This window comes from Pteronotus mesoamericanus, unplaced genomic scaffold (genome assembly GCF_021234165.1).
Source record: "Pteronotus mesoamericanus isolate MK-2021 breed Mesoamerican mustached bat unplaced genomic scaffold, CSHL_Meso_final contig_74, whole genome shotgun sequence".
Lineage (NCBI taxonomy): Eukaryota > Metazoa > Chordata > Mammalia > Chiroptera > Mormoopidae > Pteronotus > Pteronotus mesoamericanus.
Genome location: NW_026555247.1, coordinates 31,064,842 through 31,081,208, shown reverse-complemented (window position 1 = coordinate 31,081,208; position 16,367 = coordinate 31,064,842). Strand labels below are relative to the sequence as shown.

Below are 16,367 nucleotides of genomic sequence, written 5' to 3'. Positions count from 1 at the left end.
GGAGGAAAAAGTGTTGAGTTTGGCTCCTTTATTTAGGACACAAACAGATATAAGTAAGTAACCCCATTAGCGATGCTATTAGAAGTTGAGTATCTTTGAACATAGCCAACCCTTGAGTAAATAATTAGCTCAGTATGAAAGAAACCAGAATGGTCATTTCCCTCACAGGGTTTCAAATGCAAAAGCCTAAGACTTCAGCTTCCTTTAGATATTGTAAGAACTTGCATTTCCTCTTCAAACACAACAACCGTAGAAGAACTACAATTTCAAATAAGTAGTCCCGTTACCCAGTGCGTGTTTTGAGTTTATGGATGCTATCTAAGGGAAAGGAAGAAAAGAAACCTGAGTTGGCAAGACCAGCACCGGAGCACTTTTGAAAAAGGCAAAGTAAGAAACATGTGGAATCACTAAAATCCAGTGCACTTCAGATATCCACCAGTCTGAAGATGAAAGGAAACAGCCTCCTCCCCTGGGAGCTGGAGGTTATTAGCAGCTGTTTATCCAGCCGGGAATAGAGATTAACATTGTAATTTTTTTTTTTTAAGAACTAGAAGAAAATTTGTTTGGGAAGTTGGCTCTTCATATCAAGTCACTGTGCATTGCCAAAAAAAACTTCCTTTCTCAGAACTCATGTACTCAAGTTGAGCAATGTTATGATTCTCTGAGAAACTCTGGATTACCAAAAAGTCTATCTCCATTAAATACAACAGGAAAGGAACGGAATGGATGGACGTCTGCCACCGACACATTCCGCTATACTCTGTAAATGTGAAGCTGGCTGTTTGGTCTGTTACCTGCTCTCCAGGCTGCCTCTAAATGGGGCGTTCCTCCCCCACCCCCCATTCCTCGCTTCCCCCCAGCTTAATCTTTGCCACTCTGAGGCGCACACAAATGGGTTTTGCACATGCCTACTGCTTATAAAATGCCTTTTCATGACATATTGGGGAAGCTGTTTAGGCACTCTATGGAGCTTTATTCAAAAAAAGGAACAAGAAAAAAGAGTTGGATATTGGTATTTTTTCCTAGATTTAATGCTACTCTTAATGTCATTTTCTTTTATTAAATCCTTTCTTTCCCTTTTGATCTTCTTTATAGCAGAGCCACTGGTCATATGGAAACTATTATTGGGAGATGAAAGACTCCATTGCAGTTAAATAAGAGTGAATCATTTGGGCCAATAATACACACATACAGTGAGGTACCATTTGTGTCCAAATACCCTATGTTGTTCACTTTGTAGCAGAGCCATCAAGGTTTATAAAGGGATACATAAAAATCTGCTTTTTGTCTGAAATATGTAGTCTGATGACAATATGAAAATATTAATATGCAATCCTTAGCTGCTTATACATATCAGATCTAAATAATGCTACTTTTCGATTTAAAATTGTAATTTTGATTTAAAGTTGAGATGCTATTAATGTTAAATGTCAGTTTTTAGCAAATGTTTTTAGATAATCTATATCAAAATGCTACCCATCACTAGAAACCTATCTGCAGTGCCTCCCGCCTTCTTGAAGTAGCCCCTGGTTTCTCAGTCTGACATGATTCCACCCGTCCTTCCAGGCCCTGCATGGCCTTGTATCCCTTTACGGCATTCATCTTATTTGCCTTATAAAGTAATTATATTATTTCACCATTAACATAAGAGCTTATAAAGTAACGGTTATGTCTATTTTTTGTAAAAGTGCCTAAATAGAGCCACAGAGAGAGTAGACATTCAAAAGGCATTTGTCGAATTCAATGAAATGTGTCTTAATTGATAGAGATATGCTACGTGTTTATTCTACAATACTGAAAGGTGTTAGGTTTCATAAATAGTCTCACAAACACATGTCATTTGTGTCATCATTTACTATTAGGGAACATGTAATTGCACATTTCATATTATAGTCCTCTAACAGTGACCTCTACACCCAGCCCTTGCCCAGGGGACACATGCATCTCAAGACGTGGAGGCTTTGCGAACAGCAGCAAAACCGACTCATTGAAGTGAAAGCCCTGCCACGCGAAACAGTGTCCTTGAGTGTGTTTTGAGGGCAGCACCCATAGTGAGCGATCAGGAGAGCACCTGCCCGAGCTCAGCGAGGCGGTGAGCCTTCTGGAGGCCCAGGCAGCCCCGGAGGAGTCTGAGGATGGCGCTCAGTGGGGCCGGAGAGGGAGAAGTGGCTGGCGGGCGGAGCCGGGCAAACCGACCCTGGGAGACAGAGCAGGGGCTGCTTTGCCCGAGCCTTCGTCGTGTGGGAGTGAGCCCACAGATGAGAGGGCCGGAAAGGCAGCTGAAGGTTGACGACGTTAAGGAATTCAAAACCAGGGGGGAGGTAGCATGGCCCTAGGGTGTCCAGGCGAAGGACGCGCAAGTATAGGTATTGATCTTACACTTGATTCATAGACTAAGGAAAAGCCATGCTGCAGCTCTGATGCAAGGGATCAAGTGATGGGCAGAGAATACGGCATTTAATAGGTGAGTATTTAGAAAGCGATGGGGAAGAAATGTTTCATTTGTTTAGTAAGCTTCTTTACACTTCCACTTCCTTTCCAAGTATTTTATACGAAGCATGTGTTACTTGGATAATAAGAAAAGCATTTTAAAAATAGCAGCCAGTCAGGGAAAGATGAACCCGTGCGGAAGGGCCTCCTGGACGAGCCGCAGGGCGCTGTGTGGGGAGGCAGCCGCGCGATCGGGCACTCACAGGTGTGCTCGCGCCGCAGCGACCCCTGCCTTTCCTTCACCCTCAGCCAAGAAACTGCTCCCAGGGAGCGGCGAAACTTTACCGTGAGCTCTCTGCTCCATGGGCTCCTTCACCAGGCATGGGTTCACTAGTTCCCTACTTAACTTGTGCCTGGGGTAGGGAAGGGGCTCTGTTAACCACCCCTTGCAGTGCCTGCCTGGCGGGTGCATCCGGTTACAGTTTCCCCTGTAGAAAAATGAGGTAGAAAATCGGGGGCAAAGGGTGGATGTACGGAGGGGAGAAATGAAACAGTTTTAATAGATGGAACACATGAGTTAAGGGAAAAAAAAGCTGAACCGAAATCAGATAACAGCCATTTGCATCTCTCAAACTAGATCACAGACTCATTCACTTTAACCATTTCAGTGGACATCATGGGAGTTTCAGCCTCGCTGATCACATGACCAGTCAGCACTACCAAGATTAAGGTCATTTAGATCATGTTTCAGTTCTCTTGCGACTTATCCTCTGGAGAAAATAAGCATTAAATAAATCTCCAAGAACTGCCCAGTAAGGAATTACCTTAAATTTCAGGCCCAGTGGAAGTGAAGCTGTGAGATTTCTGGGGGGCAGGGACAGGGAGGATAGGTGTTCTGAAGACCTTTATTTACGAAGCCTTCTCCCACTAAATATTTCCCCAACATTAAGACTCAGACAAAGGAATTGAATCCAGATCCTACTTGAGTGAAAAGTCCTTCAAATGTTTACTCACTTGAATTAAAAATATACTCTGATAATTTTTTAAACTGGACATTATATTTGTGGTTGAGAAGTATCCTGGGTGTGAGAACTTTTTCACACAAAAGAGTAGATGATTAGAGGTCAGCCTTGTTTTCCACAGAGTCTTGGTGCCCCTGACGGTGTTTCTCATGGTCTCCATCTCCTCCTGCCCTTGCGGAAGCTTCCGGCTCCGCACCCATCAGCGATTAAAAAAGTTGGCATGACCCCTTCCCACCACTTTAAAAGATTCTCCTTTGGATTAAAAGGTATTTTTGCACATTTGGAAAAATAAGTTTGCTCTCCTCTACTATGACAGAGATGTGCCAAGATAATTGAAACTGAAATCTAGCACTCTACAACTGTCATGTATAATTGATATTTCATGGGGAGATTACAGTTACAGACACCAAAACTGTTTTCTGTGTCAATGGGTGTCTAATTACAGTAAAAGCCCATCAACTGTTTTTTTCGTGAATATGGCAAAACAAGAAAAGAAAGAAAAGAGAGAAAAGTAAAAGCTCCCAGAACGTTTTTCTTTGTCCAGTTCTTTTGAAAAATCACCTGTGTCCAAGGAAAAATTTGGAACCGGATGCCATTAATGACAAACTTTCATTTTGTTGATACCAAAATGTTTCTAATAGCATAGATCTGGCTTTGTGTCATTATCACTTGGTCTAGAAACTGATGACAAGTGTCCTAAATGTCACGCCCTGCACTCTTTTAGAAGGATTGTGGTAGAAGAGAAGGAACTGGGGTCTGAAAGCCTGTTTTGAAGCTGTTATCTCTGGAGATAACATTAACAAGGATTGAATAACTGCCAAATGAAATTTAATACATTTTCCCATCCATGAAATAGGCCTCTTAAATACAACAGAATAATTACTTTCACAATACTCCCTGGAAACAAAGAGAGCAGAAACACTGAATGTCTTTTTTGTTTGTGGTGTTTGTTGTTAGCTTGAGGATCAGGATCAGGCTATTTACCAGGGTGCTGGATGCATCTCCACATAAAAACAGCCTTGCCAACAGCCACGTAATTTGAAGCTGCGTATCTTTTAAATCTGCTTATGTTGGAGGAGTTGTGGCAGATATTAAATTTTGTAATTTAGTTAGACATTTTGGTCTTGGCCTGAGTTGGGGAACTGTAATGGTTTTTTCCTCTATGATAAAGAAAATTAAAATGATTTTCATATCCATATCTGTATCTATACACACAAACTCATATATATATATATACACACATACACATATATATATACACACATACATGCACACACACACACACACGTATCTACACAGTTTTAAAACAGAAGTTACAGGAAGTAAACCTCTTTTGTCCCTTAAATATATATACAGGGTGGGGCAAAGGTAGGTTTATAGTTGTGAGTACATGAAACAGTTTATTCTTATATTATTACTTATTAATTACTGTATTATTTTCCATATGAACAACTGTAAACCTACCTTTGCCCCTCCCTGTACATACACCCAAATTGTTCCACGCTTTAAGTTTTCTGAGTTCAAAACTTGTCTTTTAATCCTCTAACTAGATGTTCACTAAATCACTTAACCATTTCCAGCCTTAGCTTTCTTCTCTGTCAAAGGAGGAATTTGGCCTAAGTGGTTTCCAAGTCTCTCCAAGCCCTTAAACTCTATATACTGTGATTTAAACATGCTTCTGATTTATCAGTCTTTTCCTCAGAAAGTAAGGTTATTTAAAAATTACATGGTGCTTACAGATTCAAAAGAAATAATGCACTTCTAAAGTTATTTAGTTATTCCCAATGATAAATTCACACTGGAGAATTTAAGTAGCTGTGTTGCAATTTGACTATAACTTGAGCTAAGATGAAATGTAACTCAGATATTTACACATAACAGCCGTGATCTGTGGGCCGCAGAAGGCGCAGGCGTGTTGAGACCACATGATCTGGCCTCTTCTTCCTCTTTGCACCTCATCGGACCACGAGTGGGGACACTCAATCCTAGGGAGGCCCATTAAAAGGATGGTCCGTGTCTGCTTCAAAATGATGAACTGAGCCATCAGGTGGCCTCGCACTCTGAACTGAGAAATGCTAAGACAGAGAGGGAGTTAGCAGCAGATACCGAACCTGAAAGAATATTCTACATGATACCATGAAGGGAGAGGCCAGGCGGGAGTCAGGAGGGGGCAGAAGCCCGAGAGACCGAGGTACCGTCAGAGGGAGGAGGTAGGCTGGAATCACTCGTGGCCCCAAGAGTTGGCCCAGTCCAAAACCTAAGTTACAGAAACCTTCATGATAAATCTTTTTTTAAATGAATTCATTGGGGTGACATTAGTTAATACAATTACATAGGTTTCAGGGGTACAGTTCTATAATATATCATCTGTATATTGTGTGCCCACCACCCAAAGCCATCTGGTGTCTTTCTTTCCTTTCTTTTATGTCTTTCTGGAAATGGTGTTTCTGGAAGAGAAGTAAATAGGACTTGGTGTTTGTGGTCAAGGAAACATGCTGTTTGTGGCAAAGCTAATTCTTCAGATTAGAATATTTTATAGCCAGAAGCAATGGAATTGATCCTGGAGACTCATGCTCATTACCACATGGATCTGAACCTATCATCAGTCATTGGTTTGACCTGGAATACACATAGTTTACAAGAGAGGTCTTACAACATGAGGCATAACTTTGTCCTTAATTATGTCCTTTCCATAAAGGAAGTATGTATTACTTGAGATGATCTAAAATGATCTATATAAAATGTATAAAATTAGATAACATGTATGGCTCAAATCTGAACAAAAACATAGTTGGAACAACTATGTTCTTAAACATATCTATAATATCATTTAAGATTTTATTGCCATTGTGCAGGAGAGCGATTTAAAATCGAATGGATATGAACAAAATAGAGACAAAAGTGCAGAGATGATTGTAATTGGGTTCTGAGTGTTCTTGAACTTATATAGACCCTAATTGTTATGTAATATACAAGTACTTTCAGTTAGAACACATAACAATATCTATAATTACTGTGTACCAGTTGTTTTGCATATTGCTCCTTCTTCCAAAAAATATAAGACTTATTCTCCAAAACTTCTAGTATTATTTTCTCCATTTTGGATTTGAGTAACTTAATCTATGGTTATACAGATATTAAAGAAACCAGCTATACTTAGAATCTAGCTATTGTTGACTCTCATTATTGTATTCTTTTCACTCAGTTACACTGTCTTTCATAATAGTTGAGGCAAAGAAAATATAAAGGTAATTGGTGTGCGTTCATTTTTCCTCTTGTAAAAACTAATCTGAATGTGACCCAGAAGGGAAAAAAAGAAATGGCAGGATCAATGTCTGAGTATGTTTTAAGTGAAAAGCAAAATATTAACCTTAAGTTATATCATAGATGTCTACAAAGAAGGCTTGTATGTTTTAATAGAATGATTCTAAAATAGAAGGAATATACATCTCTACAATGCTCAGATCTGTGATTCCAACTTAAAACCATCTTCCCTGGAAATTCAAGAAATTAAATCCACTGGGAATATCAATAAATATGAATCAGCACCAAGGTAATTATTTAGGTTAACATTGACTGACAGGCTTAAAGAGCTACCATTTGATCAAGGCCTGTAAAATTCATGCTTACAAGTTGACATCTTAGATTGAAAGGATGATCATGGATTGAATCAGTCTGGGAAATGCACAAATATAAAAATGGCGAACCCAAACCTGAATGGAAAACAGCTGTCAGTCTTTGTTGGGAAGGAAAAATAAAAACCTATTCCCACAGGGATTGAGAAATGGTTGAAGGAGTGGTATGGGCTGTGAGAGGGCGGGCTTCCGTCACCGGCGGAAGCCAGGAGGGGCATGGCCGAGGGGCCCCGTGTGCGAGATGGGCCAGCGCTTGTCCTTCGACTCCAGCAGCTGAAAGCAGAACCAGCGAGGGAGGGTTCAGGGAGGAGACTTGTGGTGCGAATGGAATGGACCGCTTTGGGGGAGAGTCAGTTCTGAGCACATGGGCTTCACACACGGAGAAGCTGAAGAACCACCATTCAGAATAATCCCGGAAGGGACACAGGCACACAGGTGGCAGACGGCACGGGGCTCCTCCCGTCTCTTAGCTACAACATTCTTTCGTACTCCCTGATGCTCACGAGTTTTTAAATCGTGTACCAGTCTTGCTGTATTTTGAAGTTGGGCGATTAGTGTGATTTACATGATCTTTTCCCTGCCCCTGAATTATTTTCTGCTGTATTGTTCTGGAGCGTGTAAAGGAGATGATTTTACACTAGGCTGCCTTCAGCTAGCATGGGCTGTGTTCAGTTCTGTGAATGTTACTGTTGTCAGGTCAGATTCTAATTGTTGCATTCCTTGAGAATACTCTTTTTAAAAACATTTGGTAGCAAAAGAGTGAATGAAGGTTCACCTTTGTGGCTCTGTATTTTGGATTGGAAACAAATCAGGTTTTTGACTTACAGCAATCGAAAGTCATGGGTAAATATTCCCAATATTAGACTCATTGTCCTGTGTAAGTGTTCACCTAACAACAAGCTAAGAAAATAACTATGCAAATGAAAATGCAACTACTCAGGTTCCTCCTAGTTTGCAAAAGCTTACTGGTTCTGCTTTAAGGCGCACGCTACAAAGTCAGCAATTGCTGCCTCGATGCCATGAGCTCTCCATCGCTGGACCCAGAGTAGGTAGTAGTTGTTAATAAAAAGCTCAGCAGTATTTTTTCCAGACCAAGTCATCATGCTGTATGCTATAATTTTATTCTTGGAAGCATAAAGAGTGTTTACAATATGGTGTCTTCCTAGGATGAGGATAGTGGGAAAAAAAAAATGGAAAACTGTCCAAACATCTTTGCATGGCAATGATGGCATTACTGGTGTGTTTAATAAAACCTTTATTGGTACATTTTCCGGTGTGGTGGCATTGGCAGAAACGGTCCCCCTTTGGATTTGGAACTCAGCAGCTGATGAAATACAGTAAACATTAATTTGGAATGGGCTGCCAGTTTTGGAAAGCCAGGTGACATTTTATTATATTTGTACCGAGCAGGGGCTATGTCCCATACTGCTGTAGCTTCCGCTGTCAGAGGCTTAGCTGGCATTATGGAAAAAAAATGGCAGGCCTGAGAATCTTATCCCCTGAAATGAAAGTCGAATGCCAAATTGAAATTCCTGTAGGATTTCCGATAGCAATGGGGGAATTGAGAAGCCCACAATTAAGCATATGGGCATTAAGATAATTGTCAGATCTGTTGGCGGACATGATAGAAGACAGATGGGTACGAATCAGTGCGCTCCACTGCAGCACCCTGGGAGACAATTTGACGTTTTACCTGCCTGAGCTACTCTGCCATGTTTGTCACTGAACGTACAGCGCGGCATCTTATGGAGTGTTAAGTGTTTTGCAGGGTTCTATAGGTGTCTGTGCGGTCCTTCAGCGCCCTCTAGTGAAATGCATTTGGGAGTTTTGTGTTTCAAAGGCCAGTCTTCCTCAGGTCCTGGCTATCCCAGGAAATAGCTGGTTCCCACTAAACTCTGTGGTTCCTCTCACCTTGCAGGTTGGGGCCCATCGTGAAGATGGCGTGGCCCTCAGAGGCAACCATTCTCTTGTGCCAAACCAGGTTCCAGTTCCACAGCTTCCGGTCCAGTCTGCAACTTCCCCTGATTTGAACCCACCCCAGGACCCTTACCGAGGTAGGTCCGCCTCTGAGGGCACTTCTGGCCTCACTTAAACAACAATAGAGCCAGTGTTGATCCCCATCTCACTTGGCGCTCATCCCTCAGGAAGTGCTGGCAGACAACCAAGACTCAAATTTGGTACAAAAATGGTAAGTAAATGGGAAAGGATTTACAACGGAGCCCGCAAATTGTGTTTCTTCAGTAGCTGTTTTCTCAAACATCCTCTGAAATCCTGGTACTGTTTCAGCAGGGAATGAGACAACAGGCTGATGAGAGGAAATTTTATTTTAGCCATTTCCCCATTTTACTCATTCAGGTTCTCTAATGTGGTTAGTTGTAGCTTGAAAATGGTATTTCCAAATGAATAGAAAGGAAGGAAATTGTTTTTGTTGTTGAAGATTGAAGGAAATATAGGTACATTAAAAAAATGGAACCTGGATGATTTTCGGTATCGAGTCATCTAGGCCTGTAATGACCGCCTCAGGCCACTGACCGCAAAGGGCCTTTCCTGGCCCCAGGAGATCGTGCTGTGGCGCAAGACCCAGGTGCCCTGCTCCCTGTATGGCTGGCTGACCAGGTGGTGAGGGGACAAATAACACCTCATTCCCCTCACGCTTAGCATAAAAATGGTAACACTGGTACAGGAGTATGTATAAGCATTCTTTCACATTGTACTAATCTGAGTGTTAATTATATATGGGTATGCCTCCCCATTTTTATTTGAGTAGTAATAAGGCGGCAGATCTTGTAACAAGCCTTTGGTTTTTCTTTCTCTATCCTAGATCAATGCTCCTTAAACTTTAATATGTGTAAGCATGTGGTGTTGTTAAAGTGCAGATTCTGATTCAATAGGTGTGAGAGTCTGCATTTCTAATGGGCTCCCTGGTGGTAAGGATGCTCCTGACCCATGAACCCAATTTTGAATGACAAGGTCCTAGACCACCCAGATTACAAATAGGGAGTAATATTCAACATGCTTCTTACCTGAGAAACAAATGATTACATTAGGGTCAAGTTTTAAACTGTATTGTGATCTATGCTAAAGCTAGAAATTTCTTCTTTGAGCAGCTATCTGCTTTCCATAGGCATCGGTTTTTTAAATGCTGATTATTCTTTGAGGATAAGAGAAGCCTAATTTCAGAATATCATTAGGGTATCTATTGAAGTCTTGACTGCACATATTTCGTGTACTCCGTGGGAATTATATTTTAAGGACATTTTTCTATTAAATCATTGCATATGGAAGAAACTCAATATAATAGCTGATATTTACTTGGGTTCTTAATCAGAACATTGAGGTGTGTGATTTTCATGATTATGATTTTCATTGCAATTAAGTTGATGTTTTGTAGACAGTGAAATTACCATCTACTCCAAAAGATTGCAAAATAGAATTTAACCTCAGAGCCAATGAAGAGAAAACTTGTTTCCGCAGGTGCATTTTTGAAACTTCGCCAGGTAGCACACACACACACACAAAATGCCAGAAGGATCACAGTTCAGCCGTGTGAGTTGTGTGGCTGGCAGCTCCGCAGCCTGGGGGCGGGGGGGTGTGTGTTTACACCCCAAGTCGTCCGTGGAAATGTCAGCTGCCTCCGTTTCCCTGCAGGCATGCCCCCGGGACTGCAGGGCCAGAGCGTGTCCTCCGGCAGCTCGGAAATCAAGTCCGACGAGGAGGGCGATGAGAACCTGCAAGACACGAAATCTTCCGAGGACAAGAAATTAGATGACGACAAGAAGGATATCAAATCAATTACTAGGTCAAGATCTAGGTAACAGTATATAATACTGTCGCTTCATTTAATTCCTTTATTGGACTTTGATGAAGTGAACAGAACAGGAAGAAACTATTCAGTTTTTTCCTGGCAGGTAAAATTAAAACAAAAGGCCTGTTCTAGAGGTACTAGCGTATCGTTTAAGATACCTGTCTGTACTCTAGCGATGCCTGAAATGCCTTTGCAGTTATGAATTTGGATCCAGTGCTAATTACACACAGTAAAAGCAAATTGCAACTGATACTTATTCCACAAATTTGGTCAGAAATGTTTTTTCCAAAATATTTTTAAAAAGAGAAATTTGTGATATTGAAATCTCAATTTATATATATGCAACTGTAATGTTTTACTTATCTTAAAAGAGCAAAAAATGATTTATCCTAAACATGTTGAGAGAGAGAGATATATATATGCAACACCTAAATTGCTAATTGTTTTTCTCCCTATCCTCCCTCCTGTAGAACATCCACTGCAGGAAATGTCTTCTGGTTGGTTTTCTTAAATACAGCATTCAGCGTCTTTAAATTAGAACCTCTGTCCTTGAACTTTAATCTGATAATCAGGTGGTTTTTGAACACCGTGGCACCCACATGCTTTATGTCAATTCCCCTGGATTTTTTTGATTTGCAAATTAAATGTACTCAGAATAAACCTTCCTTTTTTTATTTTTTAAAGAAAGATATTTTAAAAATTGATTTGAGAGAGAGCGAGAAATAAGCATCAGTTTTGATTTCACCTACTTATGCATTCATTGTTCCTTCTTATATGTGCCCTGATCGGGGATCAACCCTGCAATCTTGGCATATGGGGGTAACACTAACCAACTGAGCTACCCAGACAGGGCTGAGTACACCTTCCTTTTAAAGGCTCTTGTGCTCAGGGTTGTATCTAGTGTCCGGTAGGAATTAAGAACATCCACATTTTCATATTGCCTTCATAACTATTGAGATAAATTTTATTACATATCCCACCACAAGTTCCAAAACTGCCAAAACCTTCCAGCCTATACCTCCCACCATCACCACGGCTTCCTGACTCTTGGCCACATGGGTGAGAAGTCCCAAGGAGGGGCTCTCACATGATTACCATCTTCTCTGTTAACTCAGCCAGTTCTTGGTCACGTAAGTAGTGGCCGTAACTTATGCATATTAGTGGATCCTTTAAAGTTTCAGGACAACATTTTAACTTCCTGTTAAGGACCTTCTTATTTTAAAAGGTCACTGTTGTGACATTTACTTACGCCTCCAAAACTGTGTTATAAGGCAGTGCTTTTCCAATCCAGGCAGTTTTATTTGCACAACCAATTCTAATTAGCCATTCGCCTGGATACCTTTGGAAAACTATTGCCATTTTCAGGCCCACTCTTCCAAAGGTATGGCACATGTTTGATATATAAAAATGTTACCCCAAATTTTTAACTTCAGGACAGGCCCAGCAGAAACTTGACTCTGTTCTCTTTTCACTTACTACATCTTATTGGTGTAGTGGAATGTGGACGTGAATTAACAGTTACCTTGATTTCCTTGGCATCAGCAGAGGTCGTGGGTGAAGGAGAGAAGGATCAGCAGAGGAAGTCAGGAGGATCAGATGTCAGAGCCTTTTCTGACTGGTTCATCTCCGTTGTATGTGCGCTAGCACGCATCCACAGCAGACAGTCCCATCTGGAAGAGAGTTTAACCTTTGGGGAGATGAGCCAAGTCTTACAGCATCTTCCTTTGGTGTCTCCCTCCTCCCCTCCCGTACATGTGTTCTTGGCTTATGTAGGTCATCTCTCTGTGCAGCATGTGCTTACAGCCCAAGAATATCACTTCCTTCCACTTTTGATTTGTTGGGGCCCCTCTACCATAGTTGATCCTTACTGCAATTCGGAAGTTACCAAAAGATTCTCCAAAGTAGAAGATTTGGAGCCATGTATTTTAAGCCAACTTCATTAATTGACTAGATAACTTCGCGCATGTTCTGCAGCTCCAAAGTGTTGTGATTAATATCTTTTCTTGTGACCATTTCAGATTCATGGGATTTTAAACTAGAGGTCAACCTTCATGGTTCTTTAGATCAATGCCTAAATCTCTAGGTTAACATCCTTGCAGATGGTCTCCTTCCATATTGTTTCTTATAATGGAGAACCTTTTACTTTTGCTGAAGTTTATTTTATTTTTCATCTCACTCATGCCCCAAAACTCTCTTGCTCATGTTAAATCAAACTGTTTCGCTCAGAGTTCTTCTTTCTGTTCTGCCTTCCTGAAACAAGACATCTCCCACGCCTCTCTTTTTTACATAATCGCCCATGAAAAGTTTGAAGCCCTGATTCTGTGAAACCTTCCTTATATGATATTCTTTCCAGATGGCTCATCAGCCTATCTGCCCTCCATTCAAACGTTTCTTCTAATTTGTCAGCATGACACCCACAAACAGAAGTAGTCTCGCCTTTCCAGACTCTACAGAGTCCAACCGTGCCTTCAATGTGAATCATGTAATATTCCTGCTCTTACAGTCAGAGACTAGCTTTTTGGCTTCATTTTCAACTCACAATGAGTTGAAAGATCTAACCAGTAGATCTTTGGTTTCTGTTTTGTTTTGTTTGTTTTCTATGGCTCATGTCAACTCAGGTTTCCCCTAACTTGTTTCTGGGATCATACACATCCATCATATTAAAGGCCATGGAGATCATGTTTTTCTTATCTTTTTATGTAATCCATGGAGGAAATGAGATTCAGATACATTCGATAGAATGACCAGGCCTTTCACACAAATTAATGGTGAGACCGGGACAAAAGTCTGCACTCCCATTTCTCTGGTGTCTTCAAGACAGGACTTTCTTCTTACTCCTGTGTAGCTGCACCATGTTAATTTTGACCTATCAAAATGTTTTACAGTCACTTATTTTCCTTCAGTTTCAGATGTCATGGTATGAAAGTTTAAAAAAAAAGAAAAAGCTTCAGTCTAAAATTCTTTCTGAATTGTGGTCAGGCAGTGTGACTTCAGCCGAAGTTGACCGTGGCCTGCTTTGCAGAGCGGAGCCTTTTGCCCTCCTACGTTAGGATGGACGCACCCTGGGCCCTAACTTTGTAACCTCTCCTGTTTGCTTTGGGTTTACTATCTAGGGACGGTGACAGCCATCTAAAGCAAGCCCAGGCTCAAGTGCTTGGACAGTTCTACCAAGGACAAGAGCTTGAGGTGGAAGAAAACAGAAGTAATAAAGACACCGTCTTTTCCCCCACACCATTAGAAAATGTCGCATCCCTTTTGTCCCGCAGCAATAACGATGATGAGGACCTGACACCGGAGCAGAAGGCAGAGCGCGAGAAGGAGCGGAGGATGGCCAACAACGCCCGCGAGCGCCTGCGGGTCCGCGACATCAACGAGGCTTTCAAGGAGCTCGGCCGCATGGTGCAGCTCCACCTCAAGAGTGACAAGCCCCAGACCAAGCTCCTGATCCTGCACCAGGCCGTGGCTGTCATCCTCAGCCTGGAGCAGCAGGTCCGAGGTCAGTGCAAGCTGGCGGCTCCCTGCAGAAGCCTCTGTCTCACCGAGGGGAGGGGGCCCTGACGGGCTCTCCTGCCTTGAGCAGGAGCTGATAGGACACTAGTAAACATCATTCAGAATAATTACGTCCATTGCAGAGCATATGTAAACCTATAAGGCAGCTCCCCTTTCTCCTGTAGTTAGGTTTACAGGCTTCTTCCCAATGGAGGCCACGATACAATGCTTCCCTGTGGGCTGTCAGTCGGCGGAGCTTAGTATATTTGCATTTCCCACTTTGTTACACTGTAAAGTGGCTCTGCAGGTGCTCCATGCAGTTCAGCTTCTCCTGGTGACTGAGCACAGGAGTCTCCGCGGTGCACACTTGCGAGCCGGCCTTTGTCCCGTAGTGTAAACACTGCGAGCGGGGGCCATCGGCAGAGCACCTCCGCCCGCCGCCGGCTGCCTGGGCGTTCACTAAGTGCCTGCGCTCCTCTTCCACAGAAAGGAATCTGAACCCGAAAGCCGCGTGTCTGAAAAGAAGGGAGGAAGAGAAGGTGTCCTCGGAGCCGCCCCCGCTGTCCTTGGCGGGCCCCCACCCTGGAATGGGAGACGCGTCGAATCACATGGGACAGATGTAAAGGGCAAGTGTGCTTTCAGCTGCGTCTGACATCCTCCCTTTGTTACTCCCGCCAGGGCAGTGGCCAGAATGGTCACATTTTCCCCAAATTAACAGATTTTCCCCTTAACAAAAAGGTTTTGTAAATAAAACATTTATCTGTTCTGTTATCAATGTGTTAACTAATTTTCCTCCTTTTTTTTTTCTTCGCAGGTCCAAGTTGCCACATTGCTTCATTAATACAAGAGACCACTTCCTTAACAGCTGTATTATCTTAAGCCCACATAAACACTTCTCCTTAACCCCTTTTTTTGTAATATAAGACAAGTCTGAGTAGTTATGAATCGCAGACGCAAGAGGTTTCAGCATTCCCAATTATCAAAAAACCGAAAAACAAACAAAAAAAAAAAGAAAGAAAAAAAGTGCAACTTGCAGGATGACTCTCTTTAACATATCATTCAGAACGTGCAAAGCAGCGTGTGCAGGCTGGGACGCGGCCCAGAGACTGAATGGCAATCTTTCCACACTGTGGAACAATGCATTTGTGCCTAAACTTCTTTTGGAAAAAAAAAAATATAATTAATTTGTAAGTCTGAAAAAAATATTTAATTTAAAAATTGTAAACTTGCAATAATGAAAAAGTGTACTTCTGAAGAAAACTACATGAACGTTTTTGTTGGTATTCAAGTCAGCTAGTGTTTATAATTACTGGATAGTGAATAAGGGAAGCTCGGCTGCCCTCGTAACAAAACCAGCAAACGTCCTGATGACAGCAAAGTGATGACATTAGCCATTCCTTAGGGTAGGAGGAACAGATGGATCTTATAGACCTATGACAAATATATATATAAATATATATATAAATATATATTAAAAATTTAGTGACTATGGTAAGCTTTTGTTCATTTGTTTCAGACTTTTTTCTCCTGTAAAAAAAATAGTACTGATTAACTTTTTTAAAAGAAAGATTTTACTGTAAATATGGATTTTTTTTTTTTTTTGGTCTTACTTCTGTCCTTTCTTCCCGGTTTGTTATTGTAACCTGTAGTGCCAACTCTGCTTCCGGAGGGGCGGTGCAGGATGAAATGCTGACCCTGATGTTGCTTTTCATTCATAAATAAGTAGAAAGTTGTTTCTCCAGTCTTTTGGGAACACAGGACTTAAAAGTCACATCATGTGTAGATATTACAAGCAGCATTACTAAGACATGGCAAAAAAGAGTTTGTCTGAATTGTAATGTTGCATTTGTGACCCTATTCTGGGATTTTCAGAGGTACAAGGTTAGAATGCTACAATGTTACCACTGTGCCTTCCAATGTTTATATCATCGGAAACATAACATAATCAAAGTGGCTGTGATTTAACAAAATGATTAAAGTGTTACC

The 16,367-nt window shown here is 41.5% G+C and overlaps 1 protein-coding gene across 20 annotated transcripts in view; it reads left to right on the top strand.

The window, feature by feature from the left end:
- The window catches only part of TCF4 (transcription factor 4), a 331,867-nt gene extending 315,870 nt beyond the window's left edge, over window positions 1–15,997 (top strand). For 7 of the 20 annotated variants that reach the window (XM_054583699.1, XM_054583704.1, XM_054583703.1 and 4 more), the window contains 5 exons: window positions 9,006–9,141; window positions 10,736–10,898; window positions 14,159–14,388; window positions 14,868–15,007; window positions 15,196–15,993. In XM_054583699.1, coding sequence (XP_054439674.1) covers window positions 9,006–9,141; window positions 10,736–10,898; window positions 14,159–14,388; window positions 14,868–15,004 — 666 coding nt within the window. In that variant the 3' untranslated portion in view covers window positions 15,005–15,007; window positions 15,196–15,993. Of the gene's footprint in view, window positions 1–9,005; window positions 9,142–10,735; window positions 10,899–14,158; window positions 14,389–14,867; window positions 15,008–15,195 lie in introns of all 20 variants that reach the window. The other 13 variants (XM_054583700.1, XM_054583690.1, XM_054583691.1 and 10 more) reach the window with 7 other exon arrangements.
- Window positions 15,998–16,367: the final 370 nt, after the last annotated feature.